This window comes from Cibotium barometz, chromosome 48 (assembly GCF_041138505.1).
Source record: "Cibotium barometz isolate CiBa-2024 chromosome 48, ASM4113850v1, whole genome shotgun sequence".
Lineage (NCBI taxonomy): Eukaryota > Viridiplantae > Streptophyta > Polypodiopsida > Cyatheales > Cibotiaceae > Cibotium > Cibotium barometz.
In genome coordinates this window covers 26,025,249-26,047,015 of record NC_141093.1, presented here as the reverse complement: position 1 = coordinate 26,047,015, position 21,767 = coordinate 26,025,249, and the positions used below count along the sequence as shown (strand labels likewise).

At 44.8% G+C, this 21,767-nt stretch overlaps 4 protein-coding genes across 4 annotated transcripts in view; 3 read left to right on the top strand and 1 right to left on the bottom strand.

Moving 5' to 3' along the window:
* Positions 1-19,374, top strand: part of LOC147611006 (uncharacterized) — a 37,527-nt gene extending 18,153 nt beyond the window's left edge. Inside the window, exon 3 of the mRNA XM_086785651.1 lies at positions 18,806-19,374. Coding sequence (XP_086641777.1) covers positions 18,806-19,203 — 398 coding nt within the window. The 3' untranslated portion in view covers positions 19,204-19,374. The remainder of the gene's footprint in view (positions 1-18,805) is intronic.
* On the top strand, positions 6,701-8,771 carry LOC147611009 (uncharacterized). The gene is made up of 2 exons (XM_086785077.1): positions 6,701-8,280; positions 8,414-8,771. The coding sequence occupies exons 1-2, from the start codon at positions 6,758-6,760 to the stop codon at positions 8,769-8,771; spliced, it is 1,881 nt and encodes a 626-aa protein (XP_086641203.1). The 5' UTR covers positions 6,701-6,757.
* Positions 8,885-9,606, top strand: LOC147611008 (uncharacterized). Its single transcript, XM_086785650.1, has 2 exons — positions 8,885-9,016; positions 9,105-9,606. The coding sequence occupies exons 1-2, from the start codon at positions 8,972-8,974 to the stop codon at positions 9,558-9,560; spliced, it is 501 nt and encodes a 166-aa protein (XP_086641776.1). The 5' UTR covers positions 8,885-8,971; the 3' UTR covers positions 9,561-9,606.
* Positions 10,768-11,849, bottom strand: LOC147611007 (uncharacterized; the record flags this gene model as incomplete). Its single annotated transcript, XM_086785075.1, has 3 exons — positions 11,385-11,849; positions 11,130-11,291; positions 10,768-11,034 (listed from the first exon to the last, which is right to left on the bottom strand). Coding segments are annotated over exons 1-3 (855 nt in total), but the record flags the coding sequence as incomplete, so codon positions are not given.
* Positions 19,375-21,767: the final 2,393 nt, after the last annotated feature.

The following is a 21,767-nucleotide window of genomic DNA, read 5'->3' as shown; positions in this document are numbered from 1 at the left end:
ATTCAGATGGATGTGAAGACTGCTTTTCTTCACGGTGATCTCCATGAGGAGATATATATGCAGCAGCCAGAGGGTTATGCAGTAAGTGGAAAGGAGAAGCTTGTATGCAAGCTGAAAAAGAGTCTTTATGGGCTCAAACAGGCACCAAGAGAATGGTATCATAAATTTGATACATTCATGAAATCTCATAAATTCAGGAGAAGTGACATTGATCACTGCTTGTACACCAAGAAAGCTTTGGATGGCAATCTCTTGATTCTCATTTTGTATGTTGATGATATGTTGATTGCCGGGAAATCTCGTAAAGAGATGGATGCCTTGAAGCAGAGGCTGCATCAAACCTTTGATATGAAGGATTTGGGTGATGCAAATCACATTTTGGGTATGCGGATACTTCGGGACAGAAATCAGCATGTGTTGTATTTGTCTCAGAAGGAATACATTGGCAAAGTCTTGCAGAGGTTCAATATGGACGGGGGGAAGAAGGCTAGTACTCCTTTGCCTCCATATGTGAAACTCAGTGCTATGGACAGCCCACAGTCAGATAGAGACAGGGCTGATATGGCCAAGATTCCGTATGCTTCAGCTTGTGGCAGTCTCATGTATGCCATGGTTGCTACTAGGCCGGACATTGCATTTGCAGTGGGAGTGGTTTCTAGATACATGGCCAATCCTGGCAAGAAGCATTGGGAAGCAGTGAAAGGTGTCATGAGATACCTGAAGGGCACACAGGATTTGTGCATTTGCTTTGGCAAACAGGATGCATTAGTGCATGGTTACACGGATTCGGATTATGCCGGTCATCCAGATAACCGGAAGTCTACTACCGGTTATGTGTTTACATTCACAGGAGGTGCTGTGTCATGGATATCCAGGATGCAGAAGTGCACAGCCTTATCTACTACAGAGGCCGAGTATATTGCAGCCACAGAGGCTTGCAAGGAGGCATTATGGCTATCTCGGTTAGTGGTTGATTTGGGTTATACAGGGGATATTCCATTGTTGCATTGTGACAGTCAGAGTGCCATTCAGTTGGCAAAGAACCCTGTTTTTCATGCAAAGACGAAGCATGTGGATGTGAAGTATCACTTCATCAGAGAGGTGATAGAGAACAAGCAAATTCAGCTTGTTAAGATTCACACGGATGACAACCCGGCTGATCTGTTGACGAAGAGTTTGCCTCCGGAGCGGTTTGCTCATTGCAGACACTTGATGGGCATTGGATGAGGCTATTTTCAGCCTTGATATGGCCTTGTATATTATCATGTACATGCTGATTTTTTTTTCTTTTCCTTTACTTAAGGGCACTTTGCCTTTAAGTGGGAGGTTGTTGGGGTAAAGGCATAATGCCCACCCTTATAGTGTGTACAAGCCCATAAGTTATAGTACATAGTACACTTAGTACTTTTAATGTACTAAGTGCACTATGTGTACTAGTGCAATATACATGTGTGATAGGGGAGTCACACACTCATGCCTCATGAGTTGACTTATCCCCACAACTCTCTCTCTCTCTCTCTCTCCCTTGCTTCTCTGTGTATGTCTCCTATGAATGAACTCTAACCCTAATTATGGTTTTCTCCCCATCAATAATGATAGTACTGTACTTGCTGTACCTGCTGTACGACCAGAATCAGCAAATAATGAGTGCTCCAGCCTGTTTTCTCTAAATCCCAGCAAGCAGATGTGTTTTCTTCCTCCAAAATGCAAGGGAGAGGGCTGGAAGTGAGGCGCCTTCCTCCCATGCAAAGGATTGGGTGTGGTAGGTGGGGTAGGTGGCCAACCCCCACCCCACATGCTATAAAAGGGTGCCCAGGCCAAAAGAAGGTGCCCACACTTATAAAGTGTCCACCTACTTTTAATGAAGTATGAAACCTGTAAGTTATAAGACTTATAACTTAAAACTCTTATTAAAATAAGGATTTCCCACCTGTTCACACGCCACAAAACCTGTCAGAAGACAAGGCATTCCACGGCTCACGGGAGGGCGTCCCCGAACCCTGAGCTAGACACACATGTCAAGCATGCAAACGAAACCAGTTCACGCGAAAACATTTCAAAGGCAGGCAAACATGAGTGCACAATGCAACATTGTTAAAGGATAATCTCCGTTCATGTACTTGCACAATACTTGACATTTCCGGGCACAAACAGGCCCACCGGAAAGTCAATTCCAGGTACACACACAGTGTACAATCCACCCGTCCCTGGCACTACGAATCACGCCGTGCCAGTCCTAGCGGTGGTAATCCAGAAACATACACCGTGTGCAATCCACCCTTCCCTGGCACTACGAATCACGCCGTGCCAGTCCCAGCGATGGAGCACCACTACGGAGTATGCTCATCCAGAGCCCAAAGCTCACACAAGAAGATAAGAGGACCATTAGATAGCTCAATGGTGACAGGTTCAAGGATGGAACTGTTTTTGAAGTCAAATAGGCAGATTGGAAGGATGAGATGTTGATTCAATGAGCTTGAAATTGAGACTTGCAGATTGAGTAAACATCCGGTGTACACTATTGAAAGGAAGGGGGGGGGAGGATGAATATTGTGTGTTTAAGGAAAAAAATGCACAATTACTGTCAGGGCAAAAGGACGAAAGGGCCAGATGTACGAGAGATCATACCAAAACAACACAGCATGAAATATGTGAGTGAGTCTACATATAATGGTGAGTGAACATATGTACAAGAGCCCTCTGATGTGAGGTGACTGAGAGTAGAAAGACCAGTGCAGAAGCATAGATGATGTCGGGGCTGAAGCACGGTCGATGACGAAGGCTCGCGTCGATGTGAGGCAAAGCACTCCGAGAGGTAGTCTATGTCGAAGGCTTGCGTCGGTGGAAGTAGAGTCACTTCGAGGTGGTAGTGGTAGCGGAAGATGAGGTGATGCAGGCTCTGTTGACAAGGGTGCTGCTGAACTTGAGGTGGTAGATGAAGAGCAGAGAGGGCTGCCGTTCCAAGTGGTGGTGGTGGAGTAAGCTCTAATGACAAGGGTGCTGCAAGACTTGAAGGGTGCAGGCTCTGATGACAAGGGTGCTGTGTACCTGAGGGGTGCAAGCTTTGGTGACAAGGATGCTGTGTACCTGAGGTGTTAAGGAGCAGAGAGGGCTGCCGTCATGAGTGGTGCAAGCTCTAGTGACACGGGTGCTGTGTACCTGAAGGAGGTGAGGAGGAGAGAGGGCTGCCGTCCCGAGTGGTGCAAGCTATGGTGACACGGGTGCTGCGTACCTGAGGAGATGTCGATGCTGAAGATGAGTAGAGAGTAGGCTGCCATCCCGATGGTATGATGTAGCAAAGAGTGGGCTGCTGTCCCGATGGTGAGAGCTGAGGCAAAAACGCTGAAGTGCTCTATGTATAGTAGAGGGGGCTGCTGTCCCATGAGCTGTGGAGAAAACGCTGATGTGCTGATGTAAGCAGTGATGATCTGCTGATGATAAATGCTGATGTAAGCACTGATGTAAACGCTGATGTCAGTGCTGATGTAAGGCTGATGTAAAACGATGATGTAAAGGATGTAGCAGAGAGGGCTCCTGTAGCAGAGGGTGGGCTGCTGTCCGGATGTGTGGCCAGACCAGAAACGCTGATGTGCTGAATGTCAGGTGAGGAGGATGAAGCTGTGATGTGTAGAGCCCGGCAGAAGCAGCAGCAACAGCAACATATGGTACCGGATATGTGCAATGAAGTGGTACTCTTGGTGAATTGATGAGGCAAGGCTATATATACCAAGGGGGAGTGCTGGTCGGTCAGCCTAAAGGTTGTAGGCCAGCAGCTAATGTAGGCATATGTATGCTCACTTATAGTAGTGCTATGTGTGAATAGGGCTTAACCAAGGGCACTTTTTCCCATGTGGTTTTTCCCCTTGGACATCAAGTGTGAAAGGACACATAATATTTTGTAGTTCTATATTATATGGATGTGGCACACATGCAAGGGTTGACTTGCATTTTGTGGATACCACACTTTTGGCTCTCTCTCTCTCTCTCTCTCATTTGTATGTGTGAGCTTCTCTACCCTGCACCTAACCCTAATGTGCAGGTTTGTGTGTGTGAGTGTGTGAGTCCAATACCCAACATTTGGTATGAGAGCTGAGAGCTGGGAGCTGGGAGCTGGCCTTGGAAATCTGCTGCTGGAAAAATTTCTGCAAAATTCCGTCCACAGGCTGCCAATTTCCGTCGCCTGCGTTTTTCCGTCTGTCAGATTCCGTCGCCGCTGTGTTTCCGTCCGTCGGAGCTCAGCCGTCCGGCCGCCAGGATCGGGCGGCACTACTGGGGAGCCCACCACCGCTGCGCAGCTCGCGGGCGGCGCCGCCCTCAACGGCTGCCGTGGTCCAGCCCAGGCCCGTCGACGCTCAGCACAGGTTAGCCGTCCCATTCCGTCGACGGCTGCAGGCTGGCCGTCCCAACGCCCGTTCGCGCTTGCCGTCATCGTCGCCCGTTCGCGCTGCCCTCCTCACCGTCTCCCGTTCGCGCTGCCGTTCCGTTTCGTCTCGCTCCCGCCAGCGACTACAACGGCTTCCCGTTTTGACCTGCTTCTCCGACTCCAGTCGCCCTCCGTTCGCGCCTGCCGTCCTCACCGTCGACCGTTACAGGCCATTCGCGTTAGCTCACGACTCCAGCATGCCTAGCCGATGACAACGCTTACCTGCTCGCTAGCCCACGACTCCGTCTACCTCTTCGCTAGCGACTCCAGCGCTGGTCTCTCGCTTGTCCGCCTACCTCTTCGCTAGCCAGCGCCCGTCTGCTTTTCTCCCCGTCGGCTGCCCACAGCCATCGTAACGGCTCACACCTGCACTCAGTGTGCTCTGCAACGACTCCCTACAACAACTCCCTCCAACACCTTCACCTGCAACGACTACCTTCAACAAGGTCTTCCCGGCTGCCCAGGTACCTGTGTTTCAGATTCAACAAATTTGGGGGTTTGCCAGGAAGATTTGAATTTGCAGGTGGTACAGGATTCAAGAAATTTGGGGGATTTATCAATTTCAAAACAAATTGAAAAAAAAAAAATTGGGCATGTTGCTTTGCCTGCAATTTGGGGGTTTTTTAAAATTGAGGTCAAATTGAACCTCTCTAATTTGCAAAAATTTGGGGGTTTTAAAAATTGAGGTCAAAATTGGCAAATTGAAGCTCATACATTTGCAGAAATTTGGGGCTTTTGTGAAAATTGGCCAATTAGATGCACATTGAAGCGATTGGAGTGCATAAAAATTGGGGATTTTCTGATTGGAGCATGTAATTGGGCATTACAGCTGCGATTTGTCGCGTATGTATACACATTGAGTGTAATTGGACAATTTGGTGCAGGTTTACACTTGCTTTGGTTTGCATGCATACATTTGCGCAGGACATTTGGTTGCCTGGCAGTGCACATTGGTGCTTGGTTTGCTTGCAGCTATACTTTGTTGACATGGCACAAAATGCTACGGATGTATTTGGTGTGCTCACCCAGGAGGACAAGCTAGATGGATCTAACTACTCCCTCTGGAGTTTTATGATCCGTAATTTGCTGGTAGCCAAAGGGCTTTGGGGCATCGTGTGTGGTGATGACACACGCCCACATACCATTCAACCAGCCACGCCTCAAAGGGGAGGTGCTCAAAGAGCTCCTGATGTAGATCCTGCTCCCACACAAGAGCAGAAAAGATGGGACTCTAGAGATGCACAGGCCATGTCATTGATAGCCCTTTCAGTGAAAAGGACTATTATTCCGCACATTCGTTCATGCAAGACATCGAAGCTTGCATGGGACACATTGGAAGCAATGTATCAGGTACGCAACGAGGCAAGAGTTGCCTACTTGAAGAGGCAATTGGATCTTCTTTCTATGGATGAGGGTGACTCCATGGCAGATCATCTCACCAAAGTGAAAGATTTGCAGGAACAATTGCTCAACATTGATGAGGTTATCCCAGACAGACAGATGGTCACCAACACTCTTCATTCTTTACCGCCTTCCTACTTGGGCTTTCACACCTCTCTCAACCTCTCGTCGATGAGAGGAGGTGGTGATCCCAACACTTTTGAAGAGCTCGTGGGTTTACTCTTGCAGGAAGAGCAAACAAGAGCAAACATATCGAGCAACCGTGGTGGAGAAAAGGCATTTACAGCCAAGGATAAGGGTAAAGCAAAGAGCTTTAAGCATGGGGGACAACAGTCTAGCAAGGCTGGTCATGGACAGCCCTCTTCTAGTGGTGAAAAGTTTGACAAAGGGGATGCAAACAAGCCCAAAAAGAAGCGCAAATGTCACTACTGTCATAAGCCTGGACCAGGGTTGCATCCGTACGTACTGTACGGATCGATCCGTACCGTACGGAACGTACTGTACGGATCCGTACGCGTACGGATCGATTCGTACGTTTATTTTTTTTTAAAAAAAACCCCCTTTTTGACCTTCAACGTGCGATTTTGGCCTTGTTTTGGAATTTCGCCTGTTTCGCCTACAGTGCTCTGTTTCGCTCCGTCTCTGCACACTGTGCACATTGCAACCAGGTAATTCACACGCTCTCTCGCTCATGGCCTTGGTCCCTCATGATGCATCTCTGTCTCGTACTGTACTGAGTACTCTCTCTCTCTCTCTCTCTCTCTCTCTCTCTCTCTCTGCCAATGTACTACATGATTAATCTCGTCTCTCTCTCACTCCCTCCCGAGTCCGGGGTCCCTCTCCCTCTCTCTCTCTCTCTCTCTCTCCTCCTTTGGAGTATGCTCTACGCTCTCTCTCTCTCTCTCTCTCTCTCTCTCTTTCTTCCTTTGGAGTATGTACTCTGCTCTAAGCTCTCTCTCTCTCTTTGTTTGTGTCACAGAGCTTCCAGGATCCAATATGCCGAAGCCATGCAACCCCTACTGGCAGGAGCACACGAATGTCATCCGTGTTATTAATACGCCGACCCAAGCTGGTTCTGGCACGCGTAGATGGCAGTGCAAGTATTGCAACTTCGAGCTCACGAGCACAATTTCTTGTGTCGTGATACACTTGACAGGTATTGGCACCACCGGCAATTGTGGTGGGTGCAAGCAGGTGCCGCAGGATATCAGAGACAAGCTCATTGCTGAGAATTCATCAACAGCAAAGGGTTCAAAGAAGGTAAGGGGCAGCCAGCACACTCAAGATGCACTTCATGATGCGCTTGTGGGGGAGATGGGTGATTCTTCCACACAGGATAGCCAGTCTACAGGGGGTAGAAAGAGGGCCCGTGTCATGCAGGAGGGTGATGAGGATGATGATGCACATGTGCTGAGACAGAGTACTTTGCCTTCACGTGTGTCATCTCTTTCGTGGGTGAAAGAGAGACAAAAAGTGGCTGAGATGGAGATTGCTTGCACTCTTGTGGAGTGCAACATCTCCTTCAATGTACTGAGGACTGATCAATGGAAGAGAATGGTGAGGGCCATAGCAGAGGTTGGCCACACAGACTCGTGGTCCGGGGTGGAGTATAACAAAATGCGTACCACGATGCTTGAAGAGCAGAAAGCCTTGATAGACAAGGCATTGGTACCTGTCAAGGCAGGATGGCAGTCTTTTGGGTGCACCATCATATCTGATGGTTGGAGTGATATGCGTAGACGACACATTATCAATATTTTGGTGTCCTCATGTCTTGGCACATACTTCTTGCGGGCTGTGGATGCAGGAAAGGCAGGAGAATCCATCAGTGCTGAGTTTATTTATCACCACATCAGACAGGCAATTTTGGATGTTGGGCCAGAGAATGTGGTCCAAGTGGTGACAGACAATGCTTCAAATTGCAAGCGTATGGGTGAATTGGTCGAGGCAGAGTTTCCTTGCATTGCTTGGACTCCTTGTGCTGCACATTGCTTGGACCTGCTGATGGAGGATATTGGAAAGTTGCCATGGGTGCAACCTAATGTTGCAGATGCCATGAAGATTACTACATTTTTCCGAAAAAAACATCAGGCTTTGGCCATCTTCAGGAGCCATAGTGCACTTGATATGGTGCGACCCTCGAAGACCAGGTTTTCTTATATGTTCTTGGTCTTGCAGAGGCTTTTTAGATTGCGGGACCCACTACTACAGACTGTGGTGGACCCGAAATGGAGGTTTATGCACCATGCACAGACAGAGGCCACTAGATACATTCAGCGGAAAGTGCTTGACGAGGCCTTTTGGACAGAGGTACAGAGCTTGACGGTGGCATTGCAGCCTATCCATGTCCTCCGACGAATCACAGATATGGAGGGCTCTACTCTTGGACTGGTCTATCATCTCTTCATGGAGATGAAGCGCCATATTGCCACCTGTACGACATTGACGGAGTCTCAGTGAGTGTACACTTGGATATTGTTCTTGGTTGATTATACTAATATTAAATAATATGCACATTGCAACAATGAACAATATGTTTAAATTTATATTATATAATGACTGTTGGAATGTTGGCTTGTCAATTTGTAGCCGTGGTGACATCCTGGCTATTGTAGAGCGGCGATGGACATTTATGAGCCGTCCCATTCATGGGATGGCTGCATTGCTTCATCCCTTCTACAAGAAGCCAGAGCTGTTTAGTGAGAGCACTCTGCTCACGCAGAAAGACCAGTACATCAACATAATGTACGACGAGGATGAGCAACTTGAGGTTGATGCAGAGATGGTGAGTTTTATGAACAATCTAGGACCATCCTTTGCTAGAGCGGTGGTTTTGAGAGAGGAGGCGACGAAATTTCCTCTCACGTGGTGGCAGAGCTATGGAAGACAAGGTCTTCCAAAGCTGACTCATCTTTTGCTCTCCGAATCCTCTCGCAGGTACTCTTGACTCTTTCACAATTGCATCCATCTTTAAAGTTTGATTCATTAAGGGTTTTGACTCCGAAATCGCATCGTGATTCGTGATCGTAGGATTGTTTTGCTGGTGCTTGTGAGCGCAATTGGAGTGCCTACTCCTTGGTTCACACGAAGATCCGCAATCGACTTAGTACCACTGAGCTGGAGCGATTAGTGTATTGCCGAGCTAACATGAAGCTCGTGCGAGATTATCATGCTTTGGGGGCACCCAAGCAGGTATATTTAACTGTCGTACGTCTTTTGACACATTTCAATATAAGTCATTTCTTGTGGTTCTGACTTGTCGGATTTTGCTTTTCCACAGGCAGATCCGACCCATGTGAAGATGGTGCCAACCTCTACTGAGGGCGACGTGGAGCAGCGTGTCAGAGACGAGCAGGCAGATATTATACGACTCCTTCATAGAGAGTTGGAGAGCATCGATCGTCGTGTCACAAGGTCACGCGCACGGGCTTTGGCGATACCTTTGCGTGAGGAGGCTGCAGATTCAAAGAGCGCTAGACGGAGGAGCATTCGTCGGGGGACGCTGCCTGTTCGTACGCAGCGGACTGGGGCGAATGAGGCTGTCACTCTCATTCATACTCAGAGTGAGCCAGGAGATGATGATGAAGCACATGGATCTCATGATACATCTTTCACATCATCACATGTGCCCGTGATGGCAGAGCCTGAGTATGACGACGAGGGCAATGTCTTGGGGACTTGCTCTCTTCTGGTGCATCGTCATCATCATCATCTGATGAGGAGTTTTGACTCTTAGATCATGTTTCATTGTGGAGTCTAGACTCTGGACTAGCCCTTATGGACCTTTTGAGGACATTTCTATGATGTAGTGTTGCAGCTTGCTATGTAGTATGTGCATTGTATTCAGTCTGTTTTGATGCATTTGCAGCCTTTTGACATGGATGAGAGTCGAGACTTTTGTTGTGTGAACACTGATTCATCAGTTTATATAGAGCTAACTTCTAAGAGTGGTGATTGGTGATTGAAGATTGATCTCTGTCATCTGATTGAAAAATGGTTTTGGTATCTGATGTTTGATTTCTGAAGTAACAAGTTTTACAACATGCGGTAAGGGTCAAGGTTGATGTGTACGTACTGTACGTAATGTACAGTACGTATTTGTACGTTGTTCCGTACAGATAAAATTTTTGTGTACGTAAAAATACGTACCATTGTAAAAAATATCAATCTATATGGCATTTCATATCAAAATAAACATAAAAAGATCCAAATACATTTTAAATTGTGAGAGAGACCTACAAGACAATCTAATAAGGTCTTTGCTAATACGCATTTGATTAGTAATAAACATAAAAAGATCCAAATACATTTTAAATTGTGAGAGAGACCTACAAGACAATCTAATAAGGTCTTTGCTAATACGCATTTGATTAGTAATCACAAAACCCTTGCCGCATGTTGTAAAACTTGTTACTTCAGAAATCAAACATCAGATACCAAAACCATTTTTCAATCAGATGACAGAGATCAATCTTCAATCACCAATCACCACTCTTAGAAGTTAGCTCTATATAAACTGATGAATCAGTGTTCACACAACAAAAGTTAGCTCTATATAAACTGATGAATCAGTGTTCACACAACAAAAGTCTCGACTCTCATCCATGTCAAAAGGCTGCAAATGCATCAAGATTCAAAACAAACTGAATACAATGCACATACTACATAGCAAGCTGCAACACTACATCATAGAAATGTCCTCAAAAGGCCCATAAGGGCTAGTCCAGAGTCTAGACTCCACAATGAAACATGATCTAAGAGTCAAAACTCCTCATCAGATGATGATGATGACGATGCACCAGAAGAGAGCAAGTCCCCAAGACATTGCCCTCGTCGTCATACTCAGGCTCTGCCATCACGGGCACATGTGATGATGTGAAAGATGTATCATGAGATCCATGTGCTACATCATCATCTCCTGGCTCACTCTGAGTATGAATGAGAGTAACAGCCTCATTCGCCCCAGTCCGCTGCGTACGAACAGGCAGCTTCCCCCGACCAATGCTCCTCCGTCTAGCGCTCTCTGAATCTGCAGCCTCCTCACGCAAAGGTATCGCCAAAGCCCGTGCGCGTGACCTTGTGACACGACGATCGATGCTCTCCAACTCTCTATGAAGGAGTCGTATAATATCTGCCTGCTCGTCTCTGACACGCTGCTCCACGTCGCCCTCAGTAGAGGTTGGCACCATCTTCACATGGGTCGGATCTGCCTGTGGAAAAGCAAAATCCGACAAGTCAGAACCACAAGAAATGACTTATATTGAAATGTGTCAAAAGACGTACGACAGTTAAAACTTAAATATACCTGCTTGGGTGCCCCCAAAGCATGATAATCTCGCACGAGCTTCATGTTAGCTCGGCAATACACTAATCGCTCCAGCTGAGCGGTACTAAGTCGATTGCGGATCTTCGTGTGAACCAAGGAGTAGGCACTCCAATTGCGCTCACAAGCACCAGCAGAACAATCCTACGATCAAGAATCACAATACGATTTCGGAGTCAAAACCCTTAATGAATCAAACTTTAAAGATGGATGCAATTGTGAAAGAGTCAAGAGTACCTGCGAGAGGATTCGGAGAGCAAGATGAGTCAGCTTTGGAAGACCTTGTCTTCCATAGCTCTGCCACCACGTGAGAGGAAATTTCGTCGCCTCCTCTCTCAAAACCACCGCTCTAGCAAAGGATGGTCCTAGATTGTTCATAAAACTCACCATCTCTGCATCAACCTCAAGTTGCTCATCCTCGTCGTACATTATGTTGATGTACTGGTCTTTCTGCGTGAGCAGAGTGCTCTCACTAAACAGCTCTGGCTTCTTGTAGAAGGGATGAAGCAATGCAGCCATCCCATGAATGGGACGGCTCATAAATGTCCATCGCCACTCTACAATAGCCAGGATGTCACCACGGCTACAAATTGACAAGCCAACATTCCAACAGTCATTATATAATATAACTTTAAACATATTGTTCATTGTTGCAATGTGCATATTATTTAATATTAATATAATCAACCAAGAACAATATCCAAGTGTACACTCACTGAGACTCCGTCAATGTCGTACAGGTGGCAATATGGCGCTTCATCTCCATGAAGAGATGATAGACCAGTCCAAGAGTAGAGCCCTCCATATCTGTGATTCGTCGGAGGACATGGATAGGCTGCAATGCCACCGTCAAGCTCTGTACCTCTGTCCAAAAGGCCTCGTCAAGCACTTTCCGCTGAATGTATCTAGTGGCCTCTGTCTGTGCATGGTGCATAAACCTCCATTTCGGGTCCACCACAGTCTGTAGTAGTGGGTCCCGCAATCTAAAAAGCCTCTGCAAGACCAAGAACATATAAGAAAACCTGGTCTTCGAGGGTCGCACCATATCAAGTGCACTATGGCTCCTGAAGATGGCCAAAGCCTGATGTTTTTTTCGGAAAAATGTAGTAATCTTCATGGCATCTGCAACATTAGGTTGCACCCATGGCAACTTTCCAATATCCTCCATCAGCAGGTCCAAGCAATGTGCAGCACAAGGAGTCCAAGCAATGCGAGGAAACTCTGCCTCGACCAATTCACCCATACTTGAAGCATTGTCTGTCACCACTTGAACCACATTCTCTGGCCCAACATCCAAAATTGCTTGTCTGATGTGGTGATAAATAAACTCAGCACTGATGGATTCTCCTGTCTTTCCTGCATCCACAGCCCGCAAGAAGTATGTGCCAAGACATGAGGACACCAAAATATTGATAATGTGTCGTCTACGCATATCACTCCAGCCATCAGATATGATGGTGCACCCAAAAGACTGCCATCTTGCCTTGACAGGTACCAATGCCTTGTCTATCAAGGCTTTTTGCTCTTCAAGCATCGTGGTACGCATTTTGTTATACTCCACCCCGGACCACGAGTCTGTGTGGCCAACCTCTGCTATGGCCCTCACCATTCTCTTCCATTGATCAGTCCTCAGTACATTGAAGGAGATGTTGCACTCCACAAGAGTGCTTGCAATCTCCATCTCAGCCACTTTTTGTCTCTCTTTCACCCACGAAAGAGATGACACACGTGAAGGCAAAGTACTCTGTCTCAGCACATGTGCATCATCATCCTCATCACCCTCCTGCATGACACGGGCCCTCTTTCTGCCCCCTGTAGACTGGCTATCTTGTGTGGAAGAATCACCCATCTCCCCCACAAGCGCATCATGAAGTGCATCTTGAGTGTGCTGGCTGCCCCTTACCTTCTTTGAACCCTTTGCTGTTGATGAATTCTCAGCAATGAGCTTGTCTCTGATATCCTGCGGCACCTGCTTGCACCCACCACAATTGCCGGTGGTGCCAATACCTGTCAAGTGTATCACGACACGAGAAATTGTGCTCGTGAGCTCGAAGTTGCAATACTTGCACTGCCATCTACGCGTGCCAGAACCAGCTTGGGTCGGCGTATTAATAACACGGATGACATTCGTGTGCTCCTGCCAGTAGGGGTTGCATGGCTTCGGCATATTGGATCCTGGAAGCTCTGTGACACAAACAAAGAGAGAGAGAGAGCTTAGAGCAGAGTACATACTCCAAAGGAAGAAAGAGAGAGAGAGAGAGAGGGAGAGCGTAGAGCATACTCCAAAGAAGGAAAGAGAGAGAGAGAGAGAGAGGGAGAGGGACCCCGGACTCGGGAGTGAGTGAGAGAGAGACGAGATTAATCATGTAGTACATTGGCAGAGAGAGAGAGAGAGAGAGAGAGAGAGAGAGAGAGAGAGAGAGAGAGAGAGAGAGAGAGAGAGAGAGAGAGAGAGAGTACAGTACGAGATAGAGATGCATCATGAGGGACCAAGGCCATGAGCGAGAGAGCGTGTGAATTACCTTGTTGCAATGTGCACAGTGTGCAGAGACGGAGCGAAACAGAGCGCTGTAGGCGAAACAGGCGAAATTCCAAAACAAGGCCAAAATCGCACGGTGAAGGTCAAAAAGGGGTTTAAAAAAAAAAATAAACGTACGGATGGATCCGTACGCGTACGGATCCGTACAGTACGTTCCGTACGGTACGGATCGATCCGTACGTACGTACGGATGCAACCTTGGTAAGGGTTTTGTGATTACTAATCAAATGCGTATTAGCAAAGACCTTATTAGATTGTCTTGTAGGTCTCTCTCACAATTTAAAATGTATTTGGATCTTTTTATGTTTATTTTGATATGAAATGCCATATAGATTGATATTTTTTACAATGGTACGTATTTTTACGTACACAAAAATTTTATCTGTACGGAACAATGTACAAATACGTACCGTACAGTACGTACAGTACGTACACATCAACCTTGGCCTGGACACTACATCAGTGAATGTAGGAAAAGGATTGCAAAAGAGAAAAAGAAAGAAGCAGGCAATGCAGTAGCAGACTCTTCGGATGACAAAGCACAGCAATCAGCTAATGTAATCCAGGAAGAGTACACTTTTTTGGTCACATGCACTAGTGACACACCAAGTGCTTCGGACACTGATATGTCTTGCATTGCATCTGACAGACAGAATGCATCATGGTATTTTGATAGTGGTGCTTCGAGCCACATCACTTCATGCAAAGATGTATTTCAGCACTTGGTTTATGCTTCAAATGGCCGCACTGTATCATGTGCAGATCATACCACATATCCAGTAAAGGGAATTGGTAATGTCATACTTATTGCAGCCAATGGTGCCAATATATGTATGAAAAATGTATTGTATGTTCCAGGGATAAAGAAAAATCTGCTCTCCGTCTCAGCCATAAACGACCAAGGTTTAAAGGTTGAATTTGAAGATGGGAAGTGTTTGGTAAAAGACCCATCAAAGGGTTATGAAATAGTCACTTCTCGTTTTGGGCATGTAAATTTTCAGAGTTTGATGCTTTTGCAGAAGCATCATATGGTTGATAGTATGCCGCCTCTTGAGTCTCCGCCAAGACATGTATGTGAGGGGTGTATTTTGGGAAAGATGCATCGGAAACCATTCCCCAAAGATGGAGCTGTTAGAGCTGAAAGTAAATTACAGCTTATACATAGTGATGTATGTGGTCCAATGCGGACACCATCCATAGGGGGGCATCTTTACTTCGTCACATTCATTGATGACTACTCCAGGTTTGCTTGGGCTTACCCTTTGAAAGCAAAAGAAGATGTGTTTACATGCTTTCGACACTTTGTAGCAATGGCTGAAAATATGTGTGCATGTAAAGTCCAAACACTCCGCTCAGATAGAGGTGGAGAATACATGTCAAATGCATTCAAGGATTATATGCTTCAAAAGGGCATCAAACACCAATGTACTGTGCCTTATACACCGCAGCAGAATGGTGTAGCTGAAAGGAAAAATAGATCTCTCATGGAGATGGCAAGATGCATGGTGAAAGCACAAAAGTTGCCTCACAAATTTTGGATGGAAGCTATAATGTGTGCAACTCATGTGTTGAACAGGTGTCCAACAAAAGCTTTGAAAACCATAACACCATTTGAGGCTTGGTATAGCCGAAAGCCAACAGTGGATTATATGCGTACATTTGGGTGTTTGGCATATGCACATGTGCCAGAACAACTCCGAACAAAGCTTGATGACAAAGCAATTAAATGCATTTTTGTGGGCTACAGCAATGAGAGCAAAGGATACCGTCTTTATAATCCAACTACACGAAGGATTTTTGTCAGTAGAGATGTGGTATTTGCTGAAAATTCAGAACAGCCCATGGTCAGCTTGTATAAAAATAATGATACAGGCATACAGGACATGTTTGATGGACTTTTACCCATTGCAATTAGGGGGGATTCAGATCAGCCAGCCCCTACACAAGAAAATCCACATGTAGAACATGTGGAACAGCCAGCCATTCAGCCCCCTTCTGTGGAAGAAGTGGAAGATTTCTTCTTATGAAGAAGCACATGAAAATGAGCATTGGTTGCAAGTTATGCAAGCTGAAATTTCTTCTATCATGAAGAATAATACATGGGATCTTGTGGAATTGCCTAAAGGCAAGCATGTAATTGGCACAAAGTGGGTGTACAAAGTCAAAAGAAAGTCTGATGGTACTATTGACAGGTACAAAGCAAGACTTGTGGCTAAAGGCTACTCCCAGAAAAAGGGAATAGATTATGAAGAGACTTTTGCTCCTACTTCGAGAATGACCACAATAAGATTTGTGATTGCATTGGCTGCCCATAAAGGATGGAAAGTGCATCAATTGGATATCAAAACTGCATTCTTAAATGGGGATTTACAGGAGGAAGTATATGTAAATCAGCCCATTGGTTTTGTAGTTCCTGGTGAGGAACATAAAGTATGCAGGTTGCACAAAGCATTGTATGGGTTAAAGCAAGCTCCAAGAGCTTGGTATGATAAGATACATGCTCATCTAACCAGCCAAGGTTATGAGAATAGTCCAGCTGAAAGCACATTATATGTGAAGAAAACCAATGCCGATATTCTCATAGTCATCTTGTATGTAGATGACATGCTCATTACAGGTACAAACAAAGCACAAATTTCAGATTTCAAAGTTGATTTGAAAGCTGAATTTGATATGTCAGATTTGGGGCCTTTACACTACTATCTCGGCATATAGTTTATGCATACAGATGATGGCATTGTTATGCAGCAAACTAAGTACATAAAAGTTTGCTAAAAAGGTTTCACATGGATGAATGTAAGCCCATTTCTACTCCAGTAGAATTAGGTGTACGGCTTACTATGCATGATATTGGAGAGTCTTTTGAGGCCGGCCTTTATAGCCAGGCAGTGGGATGCCTCATTTACTTGTGTAACACGAGGCCTGACATATCTTTTGGGGTGTCTTTGTTGAGCAAATTCATGCATAGCCCAGGCACAAAGCATTGGCAAGCAGTCAAACGCATTTTTCGATATCTTAAGGGTACCCTAGATCTTGGTTTGTTCTATCTCGGGGGGGCAGCTTGCAGCTTTATGCATACAGTGATTCAGATTGGGCTGGTGATTATGATACCAGGCAATCCACCAGTGGGAATTGTTTTTTTCTTGGCAGCTCATGCATATCTTGGTTGAGTAAAAAGCAACCCACTGTTGCTACATCTACTTGTGAGGCTGAGTACAGGGCAGTCTTTACAGCTACAGTAGATTGTGTATGGTTGAGGAGACTATTGGCTGATCTTCGTGAGTGTCAGCAGACACCCACCACCATTCTCACTGATAGCCAGAGTGCTATGGCCGTGGCACGAAATCCAGTATTTCATGCACGTACCAAGCACATAGAGATTCATTATCACTATGTCAGAGAGAGGCTACATGCAGGGGAGATCAGTTTATCTTATTGCCCTACACAGGATAATGTTGCAGATCTATTCACAAAGGCTTTACCTCGAGAAAAGTTTGAAGCTTTCCGCAAAGCTTTGGGCTTACTCTCATACAGAGAGTGATCTGCTACCCTTGTACAGGTTCACACTTCCACTACAGGGGGGATTTGTAGGCATATGTATGCTCACTTATAGTAGTGCTATGTGTGAACAGGGCTTAACCAAGGGCACTTTTTCCCATGTGGTTTTTCCCCTTGGACATCAAGTGTGAAAGGACACATATAATATTTTGTAGTTCTATATTATATGGATGTGGCACACATGCAAGGGTTGACTTGCATTTTGTGGATACCACACTTTTGGCTCTCTCTCTCTCTCTCTCATTTGTATGTGTGAGCTTCTCTACCCTGCACCTAACCCTAATGTGCAGGTTTGTGTGTGTGAGTGTGTGAGTCCAATACCCAACAGCTAAGACAAAAATCCCCAAATAAGACCAAAAATACCCCTTTTTTAGGGCTGGGAAAAATACTGTTTTAACACAAGTACTATGTGCAAGTGTGTTCTGTATTGCTTTTTGCTCGTGGTAATTCAAGCTCCATCACATCTAATTTCACACTCAATTGTTGAAATTTTCTATGTTCTCATTGATTTCTCACTTTTCCTTAATTGATTTGACAAGTGTCACTTTGAAACCTCTTTGGTTCCACTAGCTCTTCAATTTCTCACCTTCTAATTTATAAATCCTTATTTCGTACTTCAATCTCGATGGCACCTAATTTCACACCCAATCGTTGAAGTTTCGTACTGTCCCTAATTTATAAATCCCAATTTCATACCTTCACGCTCTATCACATGTAATTTCATACCCAATTGTTGAAATTTCCTATGTTCGCATTGATTTCTCACTTTTCCTTAATTGATTTGACGTGTGTCACTTTGAAACCTCTCTGTTTCATCTGTAGAGATGAAATGAAACGAAACGAAACATGTTAAAAACGACGAAATGACGAAATGTATGAAATGTTCCTTGTGACTATGCAAGAGTGTCTGTTGCACTATGTGCCATGTGCGTTGCGTCATCTCACATGTGGTTTTTTTGTGCTTGAGATCTTGAATGGAAGTAGGAGTTTGACATAATCAACAATGGGAGCATAATTGAATGAAAGCATTTGTGAGAACGGTGCATTGTGGCCCTGTTTTTGTTAGATGGTGAAAGGCTTCACATCCCACTAGTAAAAGGGAGAACTTATAGTGGGAAGCAGTACAATTTTGAGCCAAATTTTTATGGACGAGTAGACACATTGTGCTAAAGACGGGCTTAATTAACAAGTCGGTCCTTTGAGGGAGCAATTCAGTTTACCTCAAGACAGGTGGTAGAAACTTAGCATGATTGTGCATGCATGTAGGTTTGCCCACTAAGGTGTTAGTATCCTTACTCGTAAATCTACACTTACTCTGAGTCTAGGAGGCTGATGAAGTAACATGAATTCTCCATGGATACATATGATACTTAACGTCATCAATTGTTTGATTGATGATTTTTGGAAGTAGCATACACAATTGGTATGGATTTTACATATGCACTACCCTCTCTGAAGTGGCAAGGGGAGGAGGTTTTATAGTTGTGCCAACTCAGACGTGTACAAAAAGATCTTTTCATGAATGTATTATGTTGTGTGTTCTCTGTGTCTTTTTTTGCAGATTCTATGGAAGCAGCTGAAGTCAAGGAGGATGATGCAAATGGTGAAGTCAACGGCCAAGCAGAAAGTGGCCCAGCTCTGGCTGAAAGCAAAAGCTCTAAAAGGCGTAAGGCGAAAAAAGAGAAATCTTTCAAAGGGGGCAAGGAAGAAGAGGGTGCCCAGGATACAAATGGGGTGTCCAAAGATGAACCGGCCATTGAAGATGCAGAGGGCAATGCAGGGCCTGCAGACCGAAAGGAAGTCTTGAAAAAGCTTTCATCTATGAAGAAGAAGAAATCCTTTAAAGAAGGGGATTCGGCTGCCAAAGCAGCTTCAGCTGAGGCTGCTGCAAGAGCAGCTAAGCTTGCTGCTGCAAAGAAGAAAGAGAAGAGCCACTATAACCAACAGCCTGTCAGGTGAAGAGTGAGTGTAGGCGTTGAAAACGTTAGGAATGGTTTGGAAGGAGAGTTTAAAATAACAGATTTCCTACTGAGTGTGCCCTTAGTTTCCAAATGATGTGCTCAATGTGAACATACAATGCTGTCTCAATACAATAGCTTGCTTGAGAGCTAAAAAGCTTGTTTTAGAACATGTCATCCCACTATCATGGTCTCTGTACTGAATTGAATGCCCATGTAAGTCTGTTGTGGTTTACCTTCGTTCTAGGACTTTACTGGCCTTGAAACTAAGGCCTTCATTTGGTTGATTTCTTTGGGAAGTTGACACCTAAAAGCTTGCATTTTAGGACTGGCCTTGGAAAGCAAGGCATTCATTCGGTTGAATTCTTTGGAAGTTGGCACCCAAAGCTTACACTTGCCTTGGAAAGTAAGGCATTTATTTGGTTGATTTTGTTGGCAAATTGGCACCAAAAAGCTGTCTATTAGGGACTGGCCTTGGAAGTAAGGCATTCATTCGGTTGATTCCTTTGGGAATTTGTGCTGAGTAATTTACAGTACTTGAGGTCTTACCTGGTGGTTTTGGAACTGGTTTTAGTGTTTTATGGGAGATTGATGCGTGATATATAGGACTAGAGGTCTTTCCCATTTGCAGTAGTGCCTGGTCTGCTGTATCAAGGAATGAATGGAAAAGTTGTCGACTCTGATACATTAACTATGTGAGCATAATTGCCTCTGCAGGTGCTGAATGCACCTTATGTAGTCGAATGGAAATGGGTGGGTTTGTACACAAAAGAAGAGAGCAGTGTAAGGGGTTGTCCTTCATGGTTCTGTGTTGGTTTGTTACAGGTATGGCTTAGGCCAGTCCATTTCTTAGGCATTAGTGCCTGCTCTGCTACAAGGAACGAGTTGCAAAGTCATCGATTCTGATACATGAATCATGTGAGAATAAATGCTTCTGCAGGTGCTGAATGCACCTTATCCAGTGGTATGGAAGTGGTTGGGTTTTCACACACAGAAAGATTAGTATAAGAGGTTGACCTTATGAGGTCGTTACTGATCTTAAAGTGTTGGGTTGAGATGTGAGGCCGGTGTGGTGATTATGGTAGCTGTTTCATTTATTATGACAGCATTTAAATAGGTGATCTTGGTGTTGCTAAAGTTCACTCTTAAAGGCATTGCCTAGACTATCAGCTTTCATTTATTTTTTTGGTAGAGGAGTGTAAACTCTTGATTAGTTGACTTGTGTAATGAGGAGAGTGGATTTTGGAATACTTAACTATTAACTTCATCAAACACAACTAGGTAATTCGAAATGGCACAATGTTACCAAGAACAATGCCGCAACATATTAGGTGTTGAAGATCGGCTGATCCCGAGCAATACCAAATCTGTTCTTCAAGTCTTAGGCAGCTTTGGTGCAGCTCTTACTAGTCAACAAGTCTTCTTGCGTAGCTTCAAATCAGGCAGCAGAGTTGAGTGCATGTCTATGCAAGCATATGAAAGACATACATTAAAATGAAGCTGGTACAGTGGTACAGGTAGCAAGAGAGTAATGATTTCGCAAGCCTGGACGGGTGATCATATTGGTAATACAGTTTCCAGCGTTGATTAAAAGAGATGCTAAGGGGCACGTACAAAATGAAGAATAGCCTCCCATGCTGTCGTGGATTGTCCTCGCTTCCGAAGGTGGTAGGTAAAAGGTTATAGATCTTATACACCAATGCCATGGATTCAAGACATGAGTTATCTCTAGTGTGGGAATACGGTCATCAGTGTTTGATGGACCAACTATGAGCATTCTCTGGCATAGTAGACCACTACGGATGGTCTCCAATGTACCCTCCGAAATTCTCTGAGTATCTTACATAGCCATAATCTTGGGATCATTGTTAAGCTAGTGACATCTTGTTGGCCTTCTCCTTAAACTAAAAAGCATCCAAGTACATTTCAAGGAGTGTTGGATACTTCTTAATTTATGCTTCATTTTACCACTTAGAATGAATGGCGTGATAGTTCTTGAACTTCTCAAGGTAAGGCCTCCAAAGTTAGCCACTTGCAAGCTTTTGCTTCTTGTGAAAAATATTATGCTTGAGTAATAAAACCTCGTTAGATCATTAACTTTTAGTGGATCTTAGATAGTCCATAATCTCAAGCCCCTCGTACCTCTTCAAGAAGCTCATGTGTAAAATTGTGGACCTTCCAATGATTGGGCAATTCAAGTTTCAAAGCCATAACGTTGATCTTTTGAGTGATGTTGAATGGTCCATCATACTTTGGATACATCACGTCTTTTCTTGATTGTTTTTGAAAATTTAGAAACACCCAATCATTTTCTTTAAGATCGATTTGCTTGCGAGCCTTATTATGCTTTTCTTGAGATCTCTCCATGACTATCCACACTTGAGGTAGTGCAATAAGAAGATCTGTTACGTACTCATCCGTTGGAAAAATCTTATCCTTCGATATAAGGATGGGTGGTAGCATTGCTTTCCCACACGGAAGATCTCGAACTATGGTTTGTTGGTGGATGAATGAACCATGTTATTATAGGTGAGCTTCATTGGTGGCAAATACTTTTCCCATGCT